Source organism: Macrobrachium nipponense, chromosome 4, assembly GCF_015104395.2.
Source record: "Macrobrachium nipponense isolate FS-2020 chromosome 4, ASM1510439v2, whole genome shotgun sequence".
NCBI lineage: Eukaryota > Metazoa > Arthropoda > Malacostraca > Decapoda > Palaemonidae > Macrobrachium > Macrobrachium nipponense.
Window position 1 is genome coordinate 125,281,401 of NC_061100.1, and position 21,423 is coordinate 125,302,823.

General features: G+C 37.0%; 1 protein-coding gene across 11 annotated transcripts in view; it reads right to left on the reverse strand.

Moving 5' to 3' along the window:
* LOC135211131 (uncharacterized) overlaps positions 1-21,423 on the reverse strand; it is a 193,834-nt gene that overhangs the window by 127,290 nt on the left and 45,121 nt on the right. For 7 of the 11 annotated variants that reach the window (XM_064244275.1, XM_064244271.1, XM_064244272.1 and 4 more), the window contains one exon: positions 17,905-17,964. The exons of the other annotated variants lie outside the window; for them this stretch is intronic. In XM_064244275.1, the coding sequence (XP_064100345.1) occupies positions 17,905-17,964 (60 nt within the window). The remainder of the gene's footprint in view (positions 1-17,904; positions 17,965-21,423) is intronic. 11 annotated transcript variants of the gene reach the window in all.

Genomic DNA, 21,423 nt, shown 5'->3' on the forward strand with positions numbered 1-21,423 from the left:
TGTCATACAGCTCTAAGTTCTTGCAAAGGACAAATTCTGCACTCGATCGCACTAACAATTTCGACAATAACATATTACTTAAGATATTCGGGATCCGATCCACACTAACACACATTAATAACCTCAGAAAAATCGACTTCCAATGAAATAAATTCACTGCCTATCAGCAGACTCAGCGTAAAATCCCTCGAGAACCAGACTACAAAAAAAAAAGAGAGAAAAATCTGAAAGGGCCTTCGAGCATCGATAGCACTGGTTATGTAACCACACTACTCCAAACTTCGATAGATTTCCGAGGCGAGCTCACCATATGCCACAGACCGGCACCTTAAACTGCTACAACACACTCCCAGCGGAACTGTCACGTCCACATTCACTCTACAACGGCCTTTTCCACATTACATGAACTTTCATAAAACACGACAGTTTCCCTACGGTGTTTTTGAGTCGATAGTATATTCTATTTATGCATCTACATGCCGCAATATGGCCTTGCCCATCCTAATCCTTACTGCAAATATCTTGCTGCTAATAATAAATGGCCGTTTAGTCTGGCAATGTAAGCCAACAACAGGCTTTTCTACAACTATCGTTATTATTACCAAAGCACAAGCACTCTCATCGAACATGAAAAAAATTTTAATTTCTACCACACTGAAACGACAAATGACTCGTTACTAAACAACTCAATATAACGACAAAAAAAGAATGCACATCAATCGACCGACCTATCCTAATATGAGCCTTAGGCAAATTCCAGTGCCACCTCCAGTCCTCCAACCCTCGTTATTTGGCGCCGCCGGACAGCCGACAAGACAGGCTGACACGGCTGGCTTTCCAAATTCTTCAGAGATGCTACTGGGAGCTCGGGATGTTGTTTGTCGATGGAAACTCGATTCATGGAGTGTTTTTGTTATCCCAATTTACTTCTAAAACCAAATACGAGGCATGTATCCTTAAAACAACGATCGTTCGATTCTCCTTCTCATAGCCTTCGTTATGGGTCACTGAACTGCACTAAATCTATTGCTACTACTACTTACCACTTACTACTACTACTCGCACCCATATATTAAAATCTGTTTTTTTCTTCTTCTTCTTTTTTGGGAGGGGGGGCAGGAGTTACAAATGGGAAAAATCTTCCCTGAGAGAGAGAGAGAGAGAGAGAGAGAGAGAGAGAGAGAGAGAGAGAGAGAGAGAGAGTACTACATACATATTACATAAGACTGAGTAATTCCAGAAAGAGATGGAGACATATAACACGCGATATATTTACATAAATACATATTTCACGAAATACAAAAAAAATTTAATCCAACAGAGAGAGAGAGAGAGAGAGAGAGAGAGAGAGAGAGAGAGAGAGAGAGAGAGAGAACCACACTTTAGAAACAGTCCTGCCACTTCATCTGTCTGGGCACAGACAGGGGTGGGTGGGGAGAGCATTCAGCGCCTAGAGACGAACTAAGCCTTTGAAGCAAGAAATGCTAAACTGGTCAGGACCCTCCAGGAATTGACTAAATGGCGTTCGAATCCTAGTCACGATCCTTCCAGACTTCCCGCAGTCGTTTTGCGAAAACCGTCTCCTCGGAAATGCGTTTCTCAAGGTTAAGGGTGATTTTATCAAAAATAACCGTGGACACTGGAAATGTCAATATATTTTACAAACGAAAATAAGGCATGTCATCGATACGACTAAAACTGTTTTAATTATATTTGCAAATAGCAAATATCTTATATATATATATATATATATATATATATATATATATATATATATATATATATATATATATCATATATATATATAATATATATATATATATATATATATTATATATATATATATATATATATATACTATATATATATATATATATATATACATATATACATATAAATATATATAATATATATATATATATATATATATATATATATTATTACATATATATATGTATATACTAAAATATATATATATATATATATAGATATAATATATATATATAATATATATATATATATATATATATATATATATATATATATATATATATATTAAATATTAATTTAAATATATATATATATATATATTATATATATATATAAGATTATATATATTTATACATATATAGATATATATATATATATATATATATATATATACGATATTAGTCTGTGTAGGTAGTGCGTATGTATATATATTACATTTTTCAAGATCAAATTAAAAATCCAGTGGGTTAACATATCAAAACAGAATAACACTATTCACAACTGTTGCAACATTCCAAACATGAAGCTCTACGAGGTACGATATCCTAAAAGTGAAACCGGTGCAAACATCGCAAGCGTGCTTGAAGCTGATACATCATCCATCCAAGAAATTTTAATCGGTTGCAACATATAAGACACATGCAATAAAACATGAAGTTCATGCAACATCACAAACTTAAATCATAAGGGTGATGTATCAACGCAACATGAACCTTAATAATTCACCACTCCAACCTTAAAGCTTGCAGACATCAAGCAGACGGAACATCTCATATACAGTTAGATTTAGGCTGGTGCAACATTTCACATTTCAATCATTTCAGCAGATGTAGCACCCCAACCAAGAAGCTTTAGGCCAATGCAAAAAACAGCTCCTAGACTGACTGGCTGACTGACTGACTGACAGGTTAAGGGGACAAGGGGGGGAGGAGATCCACACCGTGGAGACATCAAAGCCTTCCCGTAGAGATCAGAGTGTGTGGAACTGTTATCAAAGGAATCAAAACAACAGTTCTATAAAGCGGGGACCATTGGTCAATTAAAATCCCATGTAACACATACAAATATCATATATTGAAAAAAAAAGTCAACAACAACGTTAAGCCTTAGGTATTAAAAACACTTCGAGCAAAGTGCAACCGGTAGCGGCAATAACCGTGAAACCAACAGCAATGAAAAATAATCAGTTCCTACAGTTTATAAGCCTAACGCGATATGAAAACGTCCGGAAAAGATATTGGTCTCAAGAGAGAAAAACGAACATTTTTAGCAACGACCCACAAACACAAAGGGTTATGAAATTACCAAGGATATTTACGACGCCAAAGAGGAAAATGGCAAAGCAGGTCCATAAAACTTACTTTCCTGACAGAACACGTAATGCGCTATTTACAAGAATCAACACTATTTCATTCGAAGCCCATTAGGCCCATAATAAAAACACACCCTTCCTGCCTTTTACCACAATTCATTCACGCCTTTTTAATAAAATCTGACAGACTGTTGCTTTCATTTAACACCTCTCTGTGAATATGCGCATGTGTATCATAAAATGACTTTTTTTATCATTCTTCTAATAACTCTTAAGGAAGATCGTGTACGCATTTACGCAAAATAGTACACACTTCCTTGTTGATTCCTATAAGAGCCCCATGGGAAGGGAGGTCGCATTTATGCAATCAAAATCTCATTTCTTGTTTAAGCATTCATTTCAGATACTGCTGGCAAGTATGCATACGTACTAGACGCACAATCCCATTCCTTCCGGCCTAGCTTCTTGTGCATGCATCAATGGCCCTGGACGATTCCCACGAGTCTTGTCACTCTTGTGACACAGCTGCAGTTGATAGGTTACCAAGAGGTCGAGTTAATAAGGCTCTCAAGAAGTAGGAATAAAAAAACAAGGATGGAGAGGAGCAAATCCGAGTGTAAGAGTTCGTGCTTCATTGAAGAGTTGCACGGGGAGTGATTGCCTCTGTTCAAGTTTTAGCGCGTGCATGCTCGCGTGCGTGCCACAGAACACTCGAAACAGCGGCGGCGTCAGGGTAGTTCGGAGGCGGAGAATACAGAAGGAGGGAGAGGGAGGAGAGGAAAGGAGGAGGAGGAATGGGGAGGGGAAGGGGGAGGGGTTGGAGAGAGCAGGGTCCGGGCGTCCAGATTCTGTGTCGGGCGATGACGTCACAGCGACTGGTCCTGGATCAATGGGCAGCCATCACCCCATCCCTCCCCTACGGGATCTTCTCCCTGCTCCCCCCAAAACATCCTGGGTCCGACGTTTCCTATCCTCTACCCAGGTTCACACCCCCAATATCACTTCCCAACCCTCTTCCCCTAGCTCGCAATGACACCCCCTCCCTTCCCTCCGCACCATTCCTGATACCAGTGCCAAGTTTCTAACATACCCAGCTTTAAACTAATAATTAACTAAACACACACACACAAAGGGGGGGGGGGGGCGTTAACTATAAGTTACACTGAGGTAAGTCATTTCAAACACATGAATATTACCCTCGTATATCTCCACGATTAGTACGGAACTAATTACATAATGATCTTGCAATAAATTTCTCACTAACAATCAAGAAATGGGTTAAACAACGCAGTTAGCCCTCGAAAACCCATCTTGTCTACACCGTATTTCCTCTCTATTGGTGTGTCTACAAAAGGAGTTTATGATTATATAATAATATATATATAATAACAATAATAATACTCTCCCAAGATTCAAAAGCGTTCCTGCCACAAGAGTGAAAATTAACGAACTCCGCCACAGGGGAATTACAATAAAAATCGATGTTGCAAGAAGCGTTTTCATCACTTCCCGCCAGCAGAAATAATAAAAAGAAAAAATTGGAGAACGAAACTAAAACCTGATAATGGACACCCACGCGTACCTTCCACCCCACCAAAACACTGTCTTGACGAAGGAATTTCAGAAGGCTTCGTTCGGGGCAAACATTTGTCTTTCACGGGGAGAGAACCAAGACAAACTGGGAGGAATCACTGTGTTGGTGTTCAGAGTCAATTTTGTTCCTAAATGGTCATTCAGTGTCAAAGGATTAAAGATTCAAAACGAGATATTTTCGGTGCAATTCGCCTCCAAGTTCGATCCATTATGAAAACTAACGATCAATTTCGACTCCTCTCTCATCTCCTAGTGGATTCTGGCACTTTCCAAGTCGAGGTGAACTTAAAAGGCCGGAAACTCGAAAATAGGGCCATTAAAAGAAGATAGGGGAAATGAATGGGCCATGGATATATACCTAATTTCCTTCATTCCAACATAATGCTAATAAACTGGAATCATGGAAGGGGAAATCGATCCCTTTCTCTAGCATCCGGGGGCATCGTGTTGGCATTCCTACCGAGCTGTCTCCACTGTTAAGTGGCTTTACATGTAAAGGAGCGCCAGTGCCCCCAAACACTCACATACTTACATATATTCATACTAATACTCATGCACACTTAAGCAATGTAATGCAAAAAACAATGTCTTTTATCTTCAGGTATAGTTTGTCGACACGTCCACTAAAGATTAACCTAACAAATATCAAATATTCCCACGTCATTATCGTTTCTTGCCATTCTTGCAAAACATTTTCCCCAATATTATCATCCTGAGCAGTTACTTATGTTACAAGTCTCTTTTAGCAGTCTTCTTATCGGGTGATGCTCAATTCAGTATACACTGTTATGTTCATTGCAGTTTTTGTCATCACGAAGAATATTCTCCTCGGATCACACCCTGTGCTCAGGCATCTCATTTTTCCTTCTATTATGTTGCCATTACGTCGTGGCCTGGCACTAGCAACACATGCTGTCGTCACAGTTTGTCACTGTAACAGAGCAACCTCTCACAGAACCACCTTAACGTAATCAGACGCTATACTCCAAACATGTCACAGCGTCTCTACAACCACTGGTTTTGCAAAGTCAATTTATCCTACGTATTCAATCAATATCTCTCATGCAGGGAACCATCAATCTCTCTCTCTCTCTCTCTCTCTCTCTCTCTACCAATATCCACTCTGCAACTTCACATCAGTCCTACAGTAACCCTTGTTACACGATTCCTTGTCCTCCGTCATCAATACAGTTCTGTCCATTTTATATCAAATCCATTTCATATCATTAAGAACCACTTTTTGGTCAAGACCTCTAGATTGTGTTAGTTACTACTGTCTTACGTAAATCGGCATTAATATCATAAGTGAGTCTTCAGGTTCGGTAAATACCCAAAGTGCGCTTTACTGTAACAAATTAAAATCACACATCATAAACATGAATTATAAAAATGAATGAGTATAAATGCAGCACTCATTTATAATACGGTATAGTGAAATTTTAGTTACCAGTTTGGGTTTTATAAATGCTTCATTGCAGTACATATGGCAAAAGGCATACCTACAAGCAAAACTGGTTGCAAAATTCAACGGACAATCAAACTTCTTACTCGATATTCCAACATCATATAATAGTTTTATAGTCACTAACCATATCGAAGCTATTGCAAAAAATCACACAAGGCGTCTGCATATAATACTAATCAATAATAAAAATAATGAACGTGGAGCCATATCAAATATCCGGGGTCTCATAACCCAATGCCAGCTTTACTGGATTACAAAAAAATGAAAATTATTTGAAACTAATGAAACAATGTTATCGATTTGAAAATTCCAGTTTCCTTATCACTTCAGCATTTCTACTTGGAAATGAAACAGGCACAATTTTACAAATTTACCTTTGAAAATGCATGATTATCATGGAAAACTTTCGAAAAAAAAAGCAAAATGACAAAAATTTGGTCATTTCGTTTTTACTTTAGTGATTTCTAAGGAACTTTCATAATTTCTGCGAGGGTGCATCAGTGACTAGTCTGTATTTGATCGATTTTTGACGAAAATTAACGGCTTTCCAAGTTATCTCGGCGATTTCATGTGACACTTCGTGACGTTGGGCATTAGGTGATTTTTCTAAGGTATATTCTTTGAATTTCTTGGGAAGCTTCCCTGCATCTCAGACTATCGTGCCACCTAAGATTTTGTACACAACTAAGCACTTGGCAATCTTTACACTCCACTTTCCAAGATTTGTGACCCTGAAGGATACAATACCGATATCCACTGAAACTTATTTAACTTATTTATTTGCAATTTTAATATGATTAATCTTATATGTTCCAGTCCATAGTCCAGATAAAAAGTGACTTCAAAGAAAAGATTACTGCTAGCAAATAAAATAAAATAAAATAAAAATAAAAGCATCTCTTGGAAACAGCAACGGATCACAATGATGATGAAAACAGACGAAATAAATGTTGCTAGGTGCCTTCAACAAACTGTTTACCCAACATAAAACCTTTAAAGGTAAAAACTTTTGTAACAACGAAAGAAATTGCTACGACATTACAGAAAACAACTTAACATACAACTCGTGCCACAGACAATTGACCTTAAAAATGCCTTTTAGTCTGGACTAGCTTGTTAACCCTGGTCAAGTGCCAATTACCTGGCTAATTTGATAGCACACCCCAGTCCAATTACTGTATACTGATGCTCTCTCTCTCTCTCTCTCTCTCTCTCTCTCTCCAATTTACTTTAACCCACAATTTTTCTTTAATAAAAATCAGTTACATCTCAATCATTATAATACTTTTATTTCTATACCATCAATCAGTCAATTACTTTACTTGCCTAACTTCATTTCACTAATACTAATTTACCATTTACTGCATCACCCTATAACTATTAATATTCATCTTCTCCTTTCCTGACAAGGTTAGCTTCTAAGATAACACTCACTTTCAAATATCAGTGACCCAATACTGCTATAATTCTACAATGATTGCAAAACATTGCCCTGCATATAGTATATTTGTATTCAGCCACAATCGCCAAAACCCCTGTTTATTGTCCATATTGTCCATTTAGAATAACCTAGTTTCATTTTCCCTTTCTCGTACATGGGCTGTATAACAAGCTTACTCCATGATTAAAGTTTTCCATCGCCAATATACTTCCAATATAGTGCCAAAAACGAATCACAGTCCCCATTAATCTTTCCCAGTTAACATCACAATTCATTACACTTGCATTTGTGAACATTAGTATTCCTGTACATCAGCCACAGATTCAGCAAGGAATTTCTGTGGTTTCAAGATGGGAAAAGAGAATAAAAAAAAATGTGTGATTATCAAAGACAAAGATTTGAGATGCACTTGCAAGACAATATGGTAGACGAGTAAAGAAGGATTGATAAGTGTCATGGTAATTGCTTTATAGCAAAGTTAAGGGAAAGGAAAACGCATCTTCTTCGAGAAGTTCTGCAGCACGGAAGCTTTCGCGCGTGTGTTGGAGGCGCCTGTTCCATGATGGTTCTAGAATCGGCAGGAGTTTTGTGGAACACAACACGGGCCGTCACGTCGTGAGAAACGTGGCGAAATATGATGCAATACTTCGTCGAGATTCTTCTAAGAAGTTCCAGTAATCTTGGGAGCCTGTGACGTTCGCTGATAGGCCACACCCCCAGGTTGCCGTATAAATATGACTGACGAAGTAGGAGGAAGCAGATCATCAGTAAGTGTGTCACAGATCAAATCATCAGTGGGAGCTCAGCAGCAGAGATCAGAGATCATCAGAGAGTGATAAGAGAAGAAGGAACAGACGAAGGATGAGAGGGGAAAAGGCGCTCAAGAGTTTGTTGAAAACTGGTCAAGTCGTCCAGTCAGGGAGAACGACCGAGGTATTTTCGACGTTGAGCAAGCTTAGAGAGAAGAAACTTTCTACAAGAGGTTTCAAGGAGTTCCTGCCCTTCAAGTATCAATAATAGACATTATTTTCTGCAATACGGAGTCAACTACAGTTCTCCTTTTGTGAAGCCACCGCTTCGAGCATAGATCTCTGACAGCGCAAAACTTGCCAGCAAGTATTAACATTACGTCACTGTTCCCCCAGTTCATGCAATGTAAGATTTTACCTTTTTTATGTAAATAGGAGATACCATTCTGCATCTACCTTTGTTAGTAAGCTTGTAAATAAACCTTTGTTGTGTTTGTGTATCTTTCTATATTCGTATCCCCAGTTTCAACTGTTGGTGTTGAATTCTTTTTGTTTATTTTCATATCGAACTTGGAGCAGACCTCTCTCGGTTCGTAACATTTTGGCGACCTTGCTTAGGCTATTCAGCACTAACAGTTTGAAACAAGGAGAATATAGAAAGAACCAGAATGAGTGAGATGGTGAAAGAGTTTATTGAGTCGGGTAAGCTTCTAGGTTTAGAGGGGAATGACCTCCGTGAGTATGTTGAAAAGAAAGAAAGAGAGAAGTATGAGAGAGATGAAAGAGCGGCTGAGAGAGGAAAGAGCAGCTGAGAGGGAAGTGCAGCAAGCGAGAGAAGCAATGAAAATGCAGCAAGAGAAGGAGAGAGAAACAATGAAAATGCAGCAGGAGAGAGAAGTGAGGAAAATGCAGCAATTGAGATAAATGTTGGTAATGCAGCAGGAAGAAAGAGAGAAAGAACGTATGCATGAGTTGGAAATTGCTCGTTTAAGGCAAAATACTCTCAGCATTCAGGCAAGAGTGAACAGAAATAGTGCTAATGGTTTAGGTATGAGTGCAGTGTTGAAATTAGTACCAAAGTTTGATGAGGAAGATGTAACAACATATTTCATGTGTTTTGAGAAGTTAATGGAAAAAGTAGGTTCTCCTAAAGAAATGTGGACTTTATATTCACAGTCAGTTTTGAGTGGTAGGGCACTTACAGTGTATAGTTGTATGTCTAAGGAGGAATGTGATGATTATGATATTGTGAAAGAAACTGTTCTTAGCGCGTACAGGTTAGTACCGGAGGTGTACCGTAAGAAATTTAGAAGTTTGAGAAAGGATGAAAATATTACGTATGTAGAATACGGTAAGAAGTTAGAAAGGCTGTTTTTTGATTGGTTAACTTCTGATAAAGTTGAGGATTTTGATGGTTTGAAGAACTTAGTGTTGTTAGAAAACTTCAAAGATAACGTATCCCCTGAGATTAAGCTTTACATAGAAGATAGGCGAGAAGTATCTTTTGCAGGAGCAACTAGGTTAGCTGACGAATATAGTCTAACTCATAATTTGAGTTTTAGTAAGAAACGAAATGATCCTTCGTCTGGTAGAGTACAAAGCGGTAAAGGTTTCAGTTCTAGTAATAGCAATGCAAGTAAAAGTGACTAATCCTGTTATACATGCAGAAAACCTGGTCATATGTCTAAGGTTTGTATGAGTAAAGTGGCACCTAGTGGTTCAGGATTAACTTGTTTCCGATGTACGTAATGGGAAAGGGTATTTAGCGAGAAATTGTGCAGTAGAAAGGAAGGACATTAAGAAACCAGTGTCTCTAGTTAACCTTTCGTCAAGTAGGGATGATGTGATGAGAGAAACTAGGAAATATTTTGGTGAATTTCTGTCAGAAGGCGTAGTCTCCTCACTTGAAGGAGTAGGTTCGAGATAAGTAGTCTTGCTTCGAGACACAGGAGCTGCTGTCTCACTGATTAGGAGAGAAAGTGTGCCGAACAGGGTAGAAATTAATATGGAAGAAAAAGTCATGTTAGGTGGATTTCCTAACACTTGTGTTCTTTGTCCTTTGTTGAAGTTGAACTTAGAAAGTCAGGTAGTGTCAGGAGAAGAGAAACTTGCAGTTGTTGACAGTTTGCCCGTTGATGGCGTTGACATTATTGTCAGTAATGACTTAGCTTTATCCAAGAATGTGAATCCTGTTGTGAGGGATATTCCAGTGCCTAAAATGGTAGTAACTAGGTCAGGTTTAGATACAGACGGAGACTACGGTCATAATTTGTTCGTGGATTCGAACGAGAGTGAGTTCGTGGATTCGAACGTGAGTGAGTTCGTGGATTCGAAAGAGTGTGATAGAGGTGGCGAGGTTGATCTTGGCATGAGTGTGGTTGAGAGACCTGACTCAATCGATGTTGACAGTGATAGCCAAGGGGAAGGTGTAGCTGTCGAGGGTAAAGTAGTAAATGTACCGGTATCTAGTACTAGTTACGGTGATGAATTAGGCACTAGCCTTTTGGATAAGGATGAGCTAGTCAAGTTGCAGAGTGAGGATGAGACACTAACCCGAATTTTTGAATGTGAGCTGGATGATGATCTCGATGATGTGTGTAAGGAAACTTTTTGTTTAAAGGACGAAGTTTTGTGTCATTATGTTCGTCCTAAGTCAGGTAGTAAAGGGGAAATCACCGAACAATTGGTGGTTCCTAGGAAGCTTCGTGAGCTAGTTTTGAAGTTAGCACATGATGAGCAAGGGCATTTAAGAGTAAATAAAACTTTCAGCTGTATTAGTAGGGCGTACTTTTTGGCCTAAAATGAAAAGTGACGTAAAGAGGTATGTTTTAAGCTGTCATGAAGATTGTACAACTAATCTAGAGTTTTATAAAAACAATTTAAGAGACGGCAACTAGCAGAGGAGAACGGATGTGCTTGGCAACTAGCGAAAGAGAACGCGAGTGGAAGTCAAGGGGAAGCTAAAGGGAAACATGATCTTAGAGCAAAAAAGAGAAGTTTGTGTGTAAGAGAAAAAGTTTTAGTACTAGTCCAGAAAGAAGGTTCCGCTTTACCTTATAAGTTCGAAGGTCCTTTTTCAGTGTTAGAGGAGAGGGGAAATATACATTATAGAATTAATATGGGTAAGGGTAGAGCAAAGTCAATGAATGTAATCTTGCTTCAGAATTATAAAGAACACCCTGTACCTTGGCCACCGCCAGTGTTCTATGTGACAGTATTACTGAGGGAAATTAGTTTTGAGAAAATGCAAGAGGTGTTTTAGCATCTCAAAGTTTTAATCAGAGTTCAGAAAACAGAAAAGGTAAGAGAAAAGGATAATGTGATAGCTAATAGCCTCTCTAGTGTTTTCAGAATGAATAGCCTGATAACCCTTTTCTGTTTTGGCACGAGTGGTTGCGTGAATGGAGAAGTATTAAAGCTTTATGCAGCATTGGTCTCCCGCTGTTTAATTCTTGTTTCTCTATAGAAATAAATAAAATAAAATCAGTTGATTTCATTTTTTTCTTTTTTGGGGGGGACGTGTCATGGAAATTGCTTTATAGCAAAGTTAAGGGAAAGGAAAACGCATCTTCTTCGAGAAGTTCTGCAGCACGGAGGTTTTCGCTCGTGTGTTGGAGGCCCCTGTTCTCATGATGGTTCTAGAATCGGCAGGAGTTTTGTGGAACACAACACGGGCCGTCACGTCGTGAGAAACGCAGCGAAATATTATGCAATACTTCGTTGAGATTCTTCTAAGAAGTTCCAGTAATCTCGGGAGCCTGTGACGTTCGCTGGTAGGCCACGCCCCCAGGTTGCCATATAAATACGACTGACGAAGTAGGAGGGAACAGATCATCAGTAAGAGAGTCACAGATCAAATCATCAGTGGGAGCTCAGCAGCAGAGATCAGAGATCATCAGAGAGTGATAAGAGAAGAAGGAACAGATGAAGGATAAGAGAGGAAAAGGCGCTCGAGAGTTTGTTGAAAACTGGTCAAGTCGTCCAGTCAGGGAGAACGACCCGAGGTATTTTCGACGTTGAGCAAGCTTAGAGAGAAGAAACTTTCTACAAGAGGTTTCGAGGAGTTCCTGCCCTACAAGTATCAAGAATAGACATTATTTTCTGCAATACGGAGTCAACTACAGTTCTCCTTTTGTGAAGCCACCGCTTTGAGCATAGATTTCCGACAGCGCAAAACTTGCCAGCAAGTATTAACATTACATCACTGTTACCCCCAGTTCATGCAGTGTAAGATTTTACCTTTTTTATGTAAAAAGGAGATACCATTCAGCATTTACCTTTGTTAGTAAGCTTGTAAATAAACCTTTGTTGTGTTTGTCTATCTTTCTATATTCGAATCCCCAGTTTCAACTATTGGTGTTGAATTCTTTTTGTTTATTTTCATATCGAACTTAGAGCGGACCTCTCTCGGTTCGTAACAATAAGACAATTAAGAATGAAAAAATGCAGCATGTAATAAAAAAAACTGGGAAAAGTTGAGCAAGGATTATAGGAACAATATACATGGTTGTCAACAAGTTTTTCAAGGCAGAGAAATTAAAGTTAAGGAGCAAATGGATTTCTTAATAAAAGATGCAAATATCAAGATGTGGTTTGCAGAGAGTGCAGTCTTATATCTACAACTGAGTATTTATGTTTTATTGAATGAGGAAGACAACAGATGCAGAGGTGAACAACGAAAGATTGGATAAGGTTATTTCAAGTTTTTTAGAATATTTGTGAAATTACTGCTGAAACTAAGACACTATTACCTCATGAGAATACAAGCAAGATGCTATGGTCTGATATTGAATGTGTCATTAAATGCCTGGCCAAAATTGTTAAGGTATGTTCTATAAGTACTGAAATAATAGATAAGGAAGAACTGTTTCTCTATATAAAGGAAAAGTGAAAGAGGAATGTAAAGTGTGTAAAATACAGTGGCATTAATTTACTTAGTATGCCAGAGAGAGTATGATAGAACTTTTATTGTGAAATTCACAGATGACAGTACTGATATGGGAGGAACAGTGTGGTATGGATTATCATTATTACTAAAAAATAGTTCTACCAGACCACTGAGCCAATTATCAGCTCTTACAAGGCTGGCCAGAAGGAAAATTAATAGGCGGCATATATCTAGCGCATAATATGAAAGGTATGAATGGCAAGATAAAAATATGAATGAAGCATAAATTAGCCTTGAGAAAGCTTATGACAGATTTATACTTAGCAATATGGAGGGTGTTGAGGATGTACAGTGCAGAAGGCAAGCTGCTGAGGGAGATAAATGTTATGGTGTTCATGAAGAATGTGTTACACATTTTACAGGCAGAAGTGAGTTTTTGTTTAAAAATTGGCTGAAAGTGACTGTTTTGTTGTAAAAAGGGACTAAAGTTTTTTTTTTCTCTCCATAGACATCTGATACCTTTATGGCTGGAATGATGCAAGTCAGAAAAAGGACAGATATAGTGGCACAGTTGTGAAACTGGTCAGTGGGTGGTGAACAAAATGTGGAATGAATTCTTTAGCACTTCTAATAACTGACAATTACAAATTTCAGTGTGACATTTTTAATCTCAACCGCTAACCAACTGCAGACAGTTCTGGAGTGAAACCTTGAGAATTATACAATACATAAGCCAAGGAGAACTGACTTGTTTTATTTGATGATGATACAGCAAATTTTTTGCAAGAGAAGCAATTCATAAATTCCACTGTGTTGCTTATGATGTTCAGAAATATATTCAGAAATTTTGGATTGGTAGTAAAAGTGTGTGAAGACATACCTGACGCAAAATCAAAGAACACTATAGTTAAAAGTGTAAGCTTCCTGGATTCACTGTCGAACCAGGGTTTGGCCACTAGGCTCGGTAGCCTCTTACAAAGCACACTCACAACCCTCATTTAATGGATGTACATACATCTTTACAGGAATAAAAAGATCTGCAAGATGGCGGAAAGGATGGCCATCAAAGCTGACCACCAAGAAAACTTATCTGTGACAGATCTAAATGTATCAAAGCCTTACCAAACTCCCAAAAATTCAACAAACAAGTAAGGATGTATATGATATATTTATGTACAGTACTGTATACTTATATGATAGGTATACAGTAGTATACATATATCATATCTTACTGAACTTCTTTTACAATACAGAACAGTACTTCATTAATTGCAACTTACTATTACCTTATGAGTATTCCAAGAAGTATTCTACTAAGTAGGAATGTGGAACAGTAGTGCAATCTATATTCTGTATCTATGTATATATATCCATGTAATATTATGATTTGTATATATAATTTTATTATGAACAAATTTCTATATCAGGGTCCTGAACGGCAGTCTACTAAGGACATGGAACAGTCACACTATCCATCATACACACAAATATATATTTGTTGTAAGCCTCAGCAATGTATGAGCAAGTATTCAATTCTTGGTTCTTTCTTTTTGAGGGGAGGAAGGGAACCCAGTAAGTTTCCAAGCTTCACTGCCAAACCCAGGTCTAGCCTCCATGTTCAGCAGCCTCTCATAGCTCCATGCTTATATGCTACCATGTCACCACCACTCAGATCACATGCAATTACTATTAAGCCTGAAGCCCATACCAAAATAGTCAGCTGCTGTTATTTGCATCTCATATATGATTTTCTTTACACTAGCATTCAATTCTGCAAAATTCAGACTGAAAAGCTTTTAGTAGGTCAGTCTCTTTCCTGAATCTTTATTGTGCTTCATTTTGTTGAAAGTGAAAAGAGTTGTCCAATACTTCACATTACACTGATTTTTTTTGGGGCGGGGGGCTTATTATCATACTTTAACCAAAATTCCCTTTACAGTATTAATATGTTTCCAAAACTTTACTGTTACAGTTGTTTAAAGTTTGGACATTTGCATAAAAAGTTTTAACTGTAAATGTGTCCTGCATTCTCCATGCAAGATTGAGTCACATGAAAATGTACTTCACATACTAAGCAGGCCCTGAGAATTATGCTAAAAATCAGCTCTCAAAACTAATGAGCCAAGTACATTATGGTAATAATTTTTCACTCTGCCTCCATATAGTACTGGGAATTGAGAGCAAGGTGAGCACATGCCTGCTTGCCTGCAAAAGTCAGGTATCATAATATATTGCACCACATAGACCTAATTCTCATTATGAAACCATACACAAAAATCTCTTCTATTTTCATAATTTAAATATTTTTTGTCCATTTTTATGAATATTGCAACCTACAAATTTCTTAATTCAAATATTATTCACGGATATATGTAGCCCATACTATTACATTAATCAAAGAGAGCCAAGTTTCCTTCTGTTCAAAAGTGGGATGGTTAACAAAAGGAGCATTCTTAAGCAAGACCTCTGACCCTTATCTTATTCCTACCTCACACTTTGAAAGTCTCTTTCTACCTCACCAACTGATTGATCACCTGCTTACAACATGCAATCCCCTTATCTATGTTATCTAGAATTAATTCCAACATAATCGTTTTTTCCTTGTGCCCTGTATGTTTGCAAGTCAACCTTAAACTTATCATATATTCCAGTTTGAGACTATTAAAAAGCTTCCAAGCAAAATTCCATTCTGATGCTTGAAAAAATTCAACTACAATAGCACTCAGTTCTGTAAAATGTTATCATTATATACTCCAATCTTAATTGAGGAATGATGAAAAATTCCTAGTAATACAGCTTGTCAAATGCAAATACTACATGAATCCACATTAAAAAGGTAAAAACAACCATGCAAGTGAAATTACTGCAAAAAAAACAAAAACAATCTGATACATACACAACACTTAGGAGTGCATAGCTTTTTCAAGTGCTTCACACAGCATTTGGGGAGATTTAAGTTACAATTCAGTTATAACGTCTTTTACAAATACAATTTTGCTATGATTTAGATTTGTAGATATCGTTATTTACTGCCCCCTATATAAATTCTGCCTGTTCCTCCTCTAGCCTCACCTCTCACCACAATGTTAACTAACCAAATACCAGTTTCTCACCATTTCAGGCAAATCATGCATTTCCTGCTATGCTTGTAATCTTAAGAATTCCAAGCATATTTGAATTCTAAACAAAATTACTATACTCTCAAAACTGAAATTCATACAAGATCACATGAAGACTAAAGAATTTTCACAAGATACTAAAGATTAAGATCCATATAGAGCATATCAAATTTCCAGACACCTATACAATTTATGCAAATGAACTCCATCAACAACTTAAACACAAAATCAATGTTCTAGATGAAAATTAACAAACTTATGTTCAGGATCCATAAAAACACTAACGGAAGCTTGAGACATGAAAAATAAACTCAATAGCTAAAGATCACAATACTATTTTCCACCATGCTTACTCCCAACACACAATGAAAAGTATCACCAGAAAATTAACACCACAACTGCAATGAAGTGACATGCAGAACTGTGAATAGAATAATGATAATGATACCCTGAAGTATTACTCGTCAAAAGATCCTCAGATACCCTTTACAATATTACTAGCCTCTGAAAAACATTAAGTACATGCCATAATCCTGTTTTGCCTGTTTCGCCTGTGATATATCAGGTCTTACCACGCATTGTGTAAACTGTTAACCTCTTTACTGATCTTTTCAAAATTTAATATCTAGAGTGAACACTGTTCCCCATCCAAGGGTAACCTTCCCTTTGTCAAGTTTGATATGGCTTGGTTAAGAAACCTATTTAAAACACTGCCATCCTGTGAAATGACAAACCTACTTTATTTAGTCCAAATTCTTTGTTAGCCCTAACACCATTAAAGTATAAGAGTTAATTTTCTTTAAACAGATACTGCATACCAAGAACAGCTATCTATCAGTGTCTGCAAGAAAATATTCAGCTCTTCATCTTTTACACATTTTACTATACAAGTGACATGCTTAGCAATTCCATAAGCAACAGAGACAAAACATTTACATCTCTTACCTGCACAATGTTTTAGTAGGTAATATTGAATTAAAAGCATTATGCAGGAAAGCAAAATCAGCATTGTCTTCCAAGACCAATGTTTGCAATAACATTACCCAAAATGTACTTTTTAGTCAATTAAAGATATAGTTTTAATGCAGCCAAAAAAAATGGATGGCTTACTCATTTAATGTTTGTTACTTTGTTGAATTACAAGCCTTATACAGAAAAGCATAACCAAATCCAATTCTTTGTTCAATTACAAGCCTTATGCAAATAAGCATAACCAAATCCATTAATTCAGACAGAATTGCCTTCAGGGACCAATGCTTTCATTAAAATTGCCCGAAATGTCCTTTTCAGTCAAATGAAGATATAGTCTTAATACAGCCAACAAAATCCTAATGTAGGAACTTGAAAATATAGATGGCTTACTCATCAGTAACACCAACATTGATTCACAAAACTAAATTTATACTCACAACGGATACACTTACATGCAAAGTGAAAAGAATTAATAAGCTTATTAGAATTTTAGTAAAGGTTTAAGTGTTCTGCACATGGAACAGACCACTCGGAATGATTACCAATAATTAACATGTGCAAATCAACCAGGCTTTATAAAAATAACCTTACTCACACTGGTTGCTGATATATGGCTTCTCCTAGTTCCACAAATGCTCCAGACATCTTCCTATACCTGTAGAATCACCAACCACCAAATGAAATAAAAATTACGGCTGAAAGATCTATATAAAACTAGGCAGTGAATTTATGAAAATTGGTGTGATTTTAGCAAGTGTGTTCAGAGCAAAAGAAATGCAAATGAACCTCAGGGATGCCTACTAAAAAGTATTAATTTTTTTTTTTTTTAAGCATAACAAAATCCAAAATACCCGCTTGATTCCCCTGAACTCCTACTCAAAAGTTTAAAACAAAAATGTTACCGACTTCATAAAAAATAATAGATATTATTACTTAAGGAAAATTTTTTAAACATAAACATGCTTATCAATATTGAACACCTCTAGTATGACAAATCTAGCATAGCCCAACAATATAAAATTTACATATTCCCAATACAGTTACTATTTACCTACTTCAGTTGGTAAGCATATGAATTTCCACTTCAAAAACTGATTTCATTTACAATCCCTTTTCAGTGCAATATATTCAAAGATCATGCAACCAATTTTGTCCTTAAAATTTACAAAATTACTTCAGGCTATTTCCAAACACTAACAGTGGCATCTTTATAAATAAGAAAATAAGATTCTCAAAGAATAGTCTGAACCCAGGTAATATTCTACACACATTAAATCTGGTCACAATAAAATAAATGTCTAGGAAGAATTCCACAAGTCTAAGCCATGTTCCACAAGATGTCTGACGCATGCAAGAATAGATATGCAAGGAATAGAAAATATACTAATTTACCATTCAATCACGACAGAAGTACGTATTAGGTAATAGATAAATTCGGCTTCTTTTCACTACTAAATCCCAATAATAAGCATTTCAAATAGAGATTAGTAACTACAATTCCATAAAATAAACGCACACAAAATCCAATGGGACAAACAATACCAAGGTAGATTTCTGAACCTGAGTAAAAATGTTAGCAAGCACAGCAGCTTTCCACATAACAAATACATCAACAGTATAGTTACCCTACTGTCAGATTCATTGCATATTTCTCAAATTTTTTTTGTTGCATAATCCTTCATATTGAAAAGGGATAATAGCACTTTTTAAACATTTTTACCAATCTGCACCTTTTAAAACTTTGTAAGAAACTAAACAAAGAAGTTGATAAATCCTTGTACTAAAATAAGTATACAGTACATGCCATCCTTTAACGTATCATCCAAAATCTTGCATTCTCATCATCACTAACTTCATCAGTGATAAACTAAATCCTAATACAGCATCTATTATAGGTTTGTGCCATGTTAAATGAGACTTAAAATTGCAATATCCTAAAAAAAGGAGAGCTGATGGTTAGTGTTCCTCAATAACAAAATCTTAGTGGACCCATTTAATAGTCACTGTGATGCTCCATTATACTATACCATATAAATTAGAAATTTCATCTAAACACACAAAAGATAAATACCCTGTAAGTACCATGCAATTAAATTTATATTTCAGAAACTTTCTAAATAAGGCTTTAAGCAAAACAGGTAAGAGTTGCCTCCCTGAGACCTTGTTCAGTCTTAAAGAATCAGTAAATACAATATAATTTTGCTTAATACCAGATAGCCTAAATTTCATGAAATAAATTTATAGTGTGTATGCTTCACTTGCATGATTTTAAAAACAGTGAACACCTCTGGGTAGTTATGATAAAATTCAGAAACCTAACCACTAATATAAAAAAAAACCTAAACTACGTACGTACACCATAAAGACTAAATGTATGAAACTGAAGAAATCCTATGACCCAAGTACACAAACACCAACATACAATACAGCCATCTGATTATAAGCGTGAAAGTAGGATACAATATAAAGTTGGCACTCAAGTTCACTTTACACTTTCAATTTTGAATGACTACACATGGGAAAAAATTTAAAAGTTTAAACTGGGAACAAAAAATTATAAAAATTCAAATTGTGCGCAACATACCAGGAAGTGAAAATATCATCAGGTGATGCTACAGCATTTCCATTTCACTACTGTATTAGGATATCACATGAGAGAGAGAGAGAGAGAGAGAGAGAGAGAGAGAGAGAGAGAGAGAGAGAGAGAGAGAGAGAGAGAGAGAGAGAGAGATCATTCCGATACTGTGCAAACATACCTGTATACTTCTCTTCCCCCTATCATTTCTTGTTTTATTTCTTGGTGTTTTGTTATAACTTTCACTGCATAAAACAATGAAAAAGAATAAAAACATTAATCCTAGATATTATTCAAACAGTGTGTCAGATGCTGCTATAGCATTTGCATTTAACTACTTCTGTAAGAGAGAGAGAGAATAAGTCTGATACTGTGCTAACCAACTCTCCAACATACCTGTACCATACACCCACACACTATCCCTCTCAACCCTATCATATCTTATTTTTGTTTCTTGTTTTTTCTTAATCTTCATTGCACAAAACAATGAAAAACAAAACTGATAATGCAAGATCCACTGTTATTGGCGGGGATTCTGTACTTGGTGGGGTGATGATGAGCAAAAGCCGCCATTAACCGAAACTCGGTGCTTTATGGTGCCAAGTTTCGATTAATGGCATCGATAACCGGGTAATGGCACCTTTGTTAGGTATGTTATGGCACCATAACTACTATCAGCACCTTATGGTGCCGATAACCAAAACTTGGCCCATTATAGCGCCATAAATTGCATTTTTTTATGGCACTAAACAAGCACCATAAAACCAGATCGTCATTAACCGAGTCTGCTGTTAACCAGAGACTGCCTGTATGTATAGCATAAATATATAAGCAATACCTGTACGTGCTCATAATTTATTTTCTTATTATTACTGTACTGTATAAAAACACTATGACTTATTTCAATATTCTTTGGAATGTACAACCTATAATAATTATTACTAGCTGCTGTACCCAGCATTGTTCAGGATAAAAAGGGGCATACCATCTGTGATAACCCCTAAGGAGCGAATTATGCAATCATTTTCAGAATAAGTAATCACTTGGTATCCTGTCAAGTCAAAGCAGCTGTGAAAACCTGAAGAGTTTGATATCAACTCCAAAAGTTGTAAAAAATGCGGGCATATGAAAAACAGAGGTTAAGGACCCCTTTACAAAGCCCTCAAATTTCGGATTTTGACTAAAACTTTCCTGGGGGGAGGGGAGTCTACGGTAAAAATTTGGGAGCCCTAGCTTTCATAGTTTGGGCGTGCATAACGAACAGACAGACAGAAATTCCCAGATCGACGGCGTGGCGATGGGATCTCCTCTTGGGGTCCTTTTCGCCAATTTCTATATGGGTACCGTCGAAGAGAGGGTCTTCCAGATTTCCAGGAAACCGAGGATGTATGTGCGCTACATTGATGACACCTTCGTCTGCGCCGACTCCCAGGATGAGATAGAGCAGCTGCGACATGCATTCCATGACCACAGCTGCCTCACGTTCACGATTGAACATTGCCAAGATCGCCGCCTCCCCTTCCTTGACGTCCTTGTTGA